Here is a 7,500-nt window from a genome sequence, read left to right as displayed (position 1 = left end):
ATTGTTAGTAAAGACGTAAAGAAGCTGATTAATAACCGTCTGTTTAGATTAATGACGTCGTGTTTTAGCCTTTCATCACATTCCTGTTTCTAAACATTGAATATAATCACCGTCTTCTGTCAAAGTGATGCTTTGAGATTCACAACTGAACCGACGGTGAGTTCACTTCACTCTGACCGGCCGGGTTCTGAAGGTCTTCACTACTACGTGACTCATCTGAACTCTGGCGTCTGATTGGTCAGCGTGTGATCACTTCCTGTCAGCTGGTCGACTCCGCCTCCGGTTCGGTTTGAGCTGTTTTTTATGAAGCTCAGCTAAGCCGACCCATTTTTTCTATGTATATATAAAGCTGTATTTTTGTAACTGTACCTGAATGCTTCACCAGGATGAGGATGAGGATGAAGATGGCTGCCTGCGTTGGTAATCTGAAATATAAACACTTGCTTTTTTTGAACTCTTGTCGTGTTTTTTGATGCTTTTAAACGGCGACGCCTGAACTCAGCACGAGGCGTTCAGGTGATTGACCTCAACGGGTTAAAGTTGTAAAAAGTAACACTGACAATGTTAGTATTTACGTCGTATTTACGTCTGAAATAACTAGCTGTGAGAAAACATTTTCTATTTTAATTTCTTGATAGAAGTTATTTGTTGTGTTACAAATGAAGTGGAGGAAGTGGAGGCGTTCACTCAGAGAGATGGATGAGTTCTACAGAGGCGACGGATTGAAAGATGTTTTCAAACTCAAATCTGTCTCAAACTTCTTTTTGTGACCTTGGAGGCTAAAATAAACTGGACTGAAAGCTCCGGAACAGCTGCTCAAGGGTCAACAACTATCTCAACTATACGTCTATCTATCTATATATAAAGATATATCTATATAGATATATATAGATATAGATATATATCTATATCTATATATATTGTAGTTAATTTACACAACGGGACAAAACAAGAAATACCTTTCCTTAATGAATGAATTATAATTAGATTTAATTACTATAGTTATTAGATTTAATTACTATAGTTAATAGATTTAATTACTATAGTTATTAGATTATTAGTGTATAATCGGTGACTATATGAAACGATGTATTAATATGTCTCCGCTGGTGTTTCGGACAGTGAAGTTTGGTTATTTCGTCATTTGAACGGATAAACATCGACTCATCTCGTGACGTTTGACTACAGCTCCCATCAGGCGCTCTCAGGCGGCTGATGGGGGATATTCCCGCCCAGCTGGTGGATTATGTCCGATCAGTCCCGAGTGACGTATCCGCCGACCAATCAGAGGCGGCGGAGAGGAGGGGGGAGGGGGAGGGGGCAGGGCTCGAGGTATCATGGAGGATCAGTTCATGGAGGATCAGTAGGCGAACTGTGGCCATCAGAGGAGAGCAGCGACCGCTCTGATCTCTGGGAGGTTTATCAACTGTTTCTCTCTCGATCCGCCGCGCACGAGACGTCTCAACCATGGACATGAAGAAGAGGATCACTCTGGAGCTCAGGAACCGGACCCCGGCGGAGGTGAGCGGCTCTTTTATTTCCATTTTTTTAATTACGCTTTTTAAATTTGTTGCCTGAAATAGCACCCGGAGCCCGGACCCACCACCACGGAGCTCATCACATGGGGGTCCGCTTACGACCCGAACGACCGAACTTGCTCACACGACCCGCGAGCAAGTTGGGTCGTTCTGGTCGTTGTTATCGATCAGTTTGATCAGCTCCCGGCTGGACGTGGAAGCATCTCCGTCCTCCTCTCTAGCAACTCTGTTTAACGGTTCAAATCCCTCCGGAGCCCCCGAACAGTTTCCGTTAAACCGTGAATCTCGACGGGGACTCGCGACGTGCGGGGTTTTAACTTTTTAATCATCGGTCACCGGGAGGGAGCTCCGGGAGTTAAAACGACACGACGATAACGGTTAAAAACGACTCGACATACGGGTACTTAGGAGCGGTTAAAACGACTCAACATACGGGTACTTGGGGTACATAGAGCGGGAGTTTATCGGTGGAGCTCGCGGCTTCGTGTCGACCTTTTTTAGAACAACGACGTCGGTTTGAAACAGCGGACATTTTAAGAACCAACGGCTTAAAACTTCGACGGAAGCGTTTCGTCTCCGGACGGTTGATCCCGTTTAAATCAAACTCTTCTTCGTTGAATTCGAGTTTCAACTAAATGTAACGTCTTTTTGAAAGACTTTTCGTCGACCTTTCCCCGGTGCTCGGTGGCGGATCTCCGGTCACGGAGACATTTTGAGTGAGCGAGCTCGTGCTCGACGTGTAACGCATGTAACGCGTTACCGATTTATCGTTACCGTGAGCGGATTAACGGGCGTTTCGACGGAGGAGTTTTTTTTCTCTCCGCTTTAACGCTAAATATCGACGTGTTTTATGTTCCACTGCCGGTTAAAAGACGTTACACTACTGTAACGCGATTACTGAGTAACGGTGCGTGTGTGACAGCGTCGTAACGAATCAAAATGGCGTTACTCGACGAGGCTTTACCGTACAACAGATTAACGTCTTCATGGGTTGATGGTTCCCGTTGAAATGAACGCAACACCGAGAACGCCCCGGTTATTAAGAGCAGGAGTACGTTAAATCATGTTCATACAACTGTGTGTGATTACGTTACATAACCGGTCAGCTTCCGTTAAATAACACGCGCGCACACCGTTCACACTTAATTTAATTCAAACTGAGAATTTTACAAACTCAATTTACTGGTGTCGTGTTTATGGGGGGGGGGGGGCAGATGGTGTGTGTGTGGAGGCTCAGACACACACACACACACACACACACACATTGTGCATGTAGATTATAGTAAGTTAACCCCCAACACACACACACACACACACACACACACACACACACACACACACACACACAGTGTGATGGTGTCTCTGGTCGGCCTGCAGGCTGAAGCTGAAACACTGAGTTACATAAGAAGAAGAAGAACCAGGAGGAACTCTGGGAAATAAAAGCAGCCACAAAGTCCAGATTTATTCATGAATATATTTATTATTTTTATGTATCATTGAAAACACAACATGATTCTTGGTCTTTTTTTGGTGATGTTCTTCTTGAAGAGACCTCTTAAACACACCTGTAGAGAGGAAAGGAAACGAGGCCACAGGAAAGGAAACGAGGCCACAGTTTACTGATGAATGTGTTTTTGTTCCAGCTTCTCAAATGTGACTTTATTTGTTTTATGATAAACTGAATATCTTTTTAGGTTGAAGACTTTAAAGACGCCACTATAGTTATTATTGTTATTACTTAGTTCTCACTGTATCTATCAGCTGATCAATGAGTCTGATTGGCTGGTTTGGTCTCCATGGAGACAGGCGGGACTTGTGATTGGAGGGACACCTGTCAATCCAGACAAACATGTCCTGATTGACAGCTCTGCTCTAATAATAATAGATCAGGGATTCATTTCTCATTCTTCTCAATCAGACGTTAAATATATATAATAAACGTGTCGATTAGTTTCTTCTTCTGTTGTTGGTCAGCAGTGAATGTTAATAGATCAGTTTATATCATTCAGGAGAGGACTGGAGCCTCTAGTGGACACTAGAGGAACAGCACCTCATCTTCAGTGTCTCACTGATGGAGACGCACTGAGTCTGTGGAGCGTCTCTAAACAGTACTGACCGTCTGTCTACATGTCTCTCTGTCTACATGTCTGTCTACATGTCTGTCTGTCTCTCTGTCTACATGTCTGTCTGTGTGTCAGATTGCAGAGCTGGTGGTTGACAACAGTCGCTCTGCAGACGGAGAGGTTGAAGGTCTGACGGACTCCTTCACGGAGCTCGAGTTCCTCAGTATGGTCAACGTGGGTCTGAGCTCACTGGCTAAGCTGCCCTCACTGCCCAAACTACACAAGGTAACACACACACACACACACACACACACACACACACACACACACACACACACACACACACACTGTGTAAAAGTGAGAACATTGTTGTGTAGCTGTGATGCGTTCATGGACGGTCTGACTCTTGTGTTCTCAGTTGGAGCTCAGTGACAACAACCTGTCTGGTTCTCTGGAGACGCTCTCAGAGAAATGTCCCAACCTGACGTACCTCAACCTGAGCGGGAACAAGATCAAAGAGCTGAGCAACGTGGAGGCTCTGGTGTGTGTGTGTGTGTGTGTGTGTGTGTGTGTGTGTGTGTGTGTGTGTGTGTGTGTGTGTGTGTGTGTGTGTGTGTGTGTGTGTGTGTGTGTGTGTGTGTGTGTGTGTGTGTGTGTGTGTACACCCGTGTTGCTGCAGAGTTTATGAGTCATCGTACGGCTGTTTGATGCTAACACGTCGTCTCCTGCTGCAGCAAAACCTGAAGAGCCTTCAGAGTCTGGACCTGTTCAACTGTGAGATCACGTCTCTGGAGGACTACAGGGAGAGCGTGTTCGAGCTGCTGCCTCAGGTCACCTACCTGGACGGCTTCGACCAGGAGGACAACGAGGCGCCAGACAGCGAGGCCGACGACGACGACGGTCAGTGAGCGGGGGGGAGACCGGGACCCGGTCTCCTGTGTGTCTGAACCTGATCTCTGTGTCTGATCCTGATCCCGGTCTCCGTGTCTGATCCTGATTCCGGTCTCTGTGTTTGATCCTGATCCCGGTCTCTGTGTCCACAGACGAGGACGGAGAGGACGGGGCGGCGCCGACTGGAGACTACGACGAAGAGGACGATGAAGACGAGGACGAGGACGGCTCAGAGGGAGGAGAGGTGGGGCTGAGCTTCCAGGTGAACCGGAACGATCAGGTGAGCAACTGAGGCTCCCATGATGCACCTCTGCAGACCAGGCAGAGAACTTCCTGTTTATTAGTGGATCTGGTTCCAAAACGTACAGAGACCCTGAAGGCAACACGAGACGTTTGAGACGTTTGAGTTGACGCTGATCAAAGATGAAGGATTCAGTTTATGAAGATCAATAATAATCAATATTACAGAGGAACCATGTCGGGTTCATTAGACACACTATTATTATTTAGATTTAGATTCGACCTCATTCTTCGTGAGGAACGAGGTCCAAAGCTCTTTAAATGTGATGAAGATGAAGATGAAGAACATCGTCTGAACTGAGCCGGTTTGATGGATCCACCTGTGACTTCAGGTGCGACTGATCTAGACCAGGTTCAGGACCAAGATGGCCGCCTCTGAGGACCAATGTTGTGTCAACAGGAAATGCATTTTGTTAAAAAAAATAATATATTTTTTCTTTTTAATCAAATTATTTTTGAGATCTTTTCCCCCTAATTTAAATAATACTTAAAACATGTTTAAAACATATATTTAATTTCTTTCTTCATTTTTTTTTTATGCAAAAGGTAAAACTTTAAATCCCAACTTTGAGGATAATTTAATGTTTTTGTTCATGAATTATTGGTTTTGTCTGAATAATTAAGACGGCGTGTCACAGGAGCTCTGGTCACATGACGTCGTCGTCCAATCACAAACGAGCTGCGTCTGTTTTCAAAGTATTGACCAAAAGTCTTCTTCCTCTCAGGACGACGATGATGACGATGACGAATTTGGTGAGGAAGAGGAAGGTGAGTGGAGAGTCGGTCTGGTGTTTGATTGGTCACGCTCCTGTCGCTCTGCTCTGATTGGCTGTCTGTCTCTCAGAGGATCAGGCCGGTGTTCAGGGAGAGAAGAGGAAGCGAGAGGTGGACGACGAAGGCGAGGATGACGAGGACGATGAAGACGACTAGTCCTGGTCTGTGTGTCCTGTTCCTGTTTCTGTTCTCCAGACCAGCACAGAGACAGACACCAGGACCGAGTGTCTCCGCTAGTCTCCTTCAGTCCGTCTTTATTTTTAGATAATATATAAGAAGATTTTATCAGAACTTCAACCTCAAGAGTCCACGTGTGTCCCTTTAAAGACCTGGTCCAGGATCAGTCTGTCCGGTTTAGTCCGTCCCCCTTTTCCACATCCTGAACCTGATCCTCGTCCAAACGGTCTCACTGGCAGAGAATCCACCAGCCGAAAAAAAACTAAACTGAAAACAAAAGTCCCGCCCCTCCGCGGACTGACTTCCTGTCAGCAGAGATGTTTCAGAATGATGTCACTTCCTGTCTCCTCCAGCATCAGCTGGTGTCCTAAAGAGCCTCCTGACGGAGTCCAGGTCCGACTACAAGACTTGTCTCTTTAGACCGGAGACATAAACAAACGGGAGGCGCCAACGGGACTGATCCAGAACAACTCTGCATCAGGACCGCTTGGTCCAGGTCTAGGAGACGTCTTGTATTCTGCTCTGGGCTTTGGACCCGCCGTCTCAGACCTCCACCCGTCTCAGTGAACCAGGATCCGGAGCTTCAACAACAGGAAGTGAAGAGATCATCAGGTCTCCAGGAGCTTCAGACCTGAACCGCAATCCAGTCTGATCCACACCTTTTTTAAAGAATCACCAGAACCGGTTCTTCCTGCAGCCATATCTGGTTCTGGACTCTAACAGGAGGGGACGACGACGTCCCAACGTCTTCAGGATCTTCCGTCCCGTTGTGAACCTTCTAGTCTGTGAACTGATCACGTTAGAAACATGCAGACCTGGTGTAGCTCAGGTCCACGTACCCCCCAGTGTGTGTTTGGTTTGTTGGGGGTGGGGGGGGGGGCATTAGTTCTGTTTGTTTTTGTTGTTGTTTTTTTGTCCCTTAACGCAACTGAGTCTCCTGTGTAAATAACGCTGACATCACGGGAGACCCTGAACGCCTCGTATCGATTGGTTAACGATGCGTTCAAATAACGAGCTCATGAAGACCCTCCTGTCTTATTTAATCACGGATTCGCTGTTTTTTTACCTAAAATAATCCTAAAACATTTCTTCCCGGACACTCAGCTGCTCGTCCTCAAACTGCCCCCCCCATCGCCGTGTCACGCTTCAGGCTCCGCCCCCCGGACCTCCTCCTCAGTGGAACCATGTTACCGTCTCATAGACCGAAACCCTGTGGTGCGTTCAGGTGCTCCGCGAGTCAAAAGATGCAAACGAATATTCAAATTCGGATTCTGTCCAATCACATTTCACCCTGTTGGTCACATGAACGCACCGCTGCACTGGATTATGGGATCCTAAAGGGGGCGGGGCCTGAAACGTCTGCTTCAGGTGTCGCTGCTCTGCGTGGGATTCTGCAGCTTCTTGCGTCTTCTAGTCTGAGTCGGGTTTGATTGTGATGAAGCTCAACTTTAACTAAACTGCTGCAACGCTTCAGCTTTCCTCTCGTTCACTTAAGAACACAAAGTAGTACTTTAATACTTCAATGTATAAGTACATACATGAAGTGTGTATTTAACCGCTTCATAATGTATAATTGCATTTAATCATCCTTAAACTCTAAAACTAAGACGTGACGTGACAGCAGCTCGACCAATCGGAGCCCTGTGGGCGGCGAGGGGCGGGGCTTAGGCATGCGTTAGCTTAGATGCTACGGTAGCATCGGTTCCATCAAAGAACACCGAACGTTGTTGTTGGTTCTTCTTCTGGCCGCTGTGAGC

General features: G+C 46.5%; 1 protein-coding gene across 2 annotated transcripts; it reads left to right on the top strand.

Moving 5' to 3' along the window:
* Positions 1-1,322: 1,322 nt before the first annotated feature.
* Positions 1,323-7,494, top strand: anp32e (acidic (leucine-rich) nuclear phosphoprotein 32 family, member E). 2 transcript variants are annotated; one of them, XM_068709376.1, is made up of 7 exons: positions 1,323-1,521; positions 3,737-3,886; positions 4,020-4,142; positions 4,336-4,501; positions 4,645-4,772; positions 5,518-5,560; positions 5,637-7,494. In XM_068709376.1, the coding sequence occupies exons 1-7, from the start codon at positions 1,468-1,470 to the stop codon at positions 5,720-5,722; spliced, it is 750 nt and encodes a 249-aa protein (XP_068565477.1). In that variant the 5' UTR covers positions 1,323-1,467; the 3' UTR covers positions 5,723-7,494. The 2 variants fall into 2 exon arrangements, with proteins under 2 accessions (XP_068565477.1, XP_068565478.1); XM_068709377.1 differs by lacking the exon at positions 1,323-1,521 and adding an exon at positions 1,976-2,820.
* Positions 7,495-7,500: the final 6 nt, after the last annotated feature.

Source organism: Cebidichthys violaceus, unplaced genomic scaffold (assembly GCF_023349555.1).
Source record: "Cebidichthys violaceus isolate CVI_PGR_0920_01 unplaced genomic scaffold, fCebVio1.0.p SCAF_146, whole genome shotgun sequence".
NCBI classification, from domain to species: Eukaryota; Metazoa; Chordata; class Actinopteri; order Perciformes; family Stichaeidae; genus Cebidichthys; species Cebidichthys violaceus.
This window is presented reverse-complemented; position numbering and strand designations above follow the sequence as displayed.

Coding starts and splice junctions, on each gene's coding strand:
- anp32e (XM_068709376.1), top strand. CDS start 1,468: ATGGACATGAAGAAGAGGATCACTCTGGAGCTCAGGAACCGGACCCCG. Junction 4,143..4,335: donor TGAGCAACGTGGAGGCTCTG/GTGTGTGTGTGT, acceptor CTCCTGCTGCAG/CAAAACCTGAAGAGCCTTCA. Junction 4,502..4,644: donor CGAGGCCGACGACGACGACG/GTCAGTGAGCGG, acceptor CTGTGTCCACAG/ACGAGGACGGAGAGGACGGG.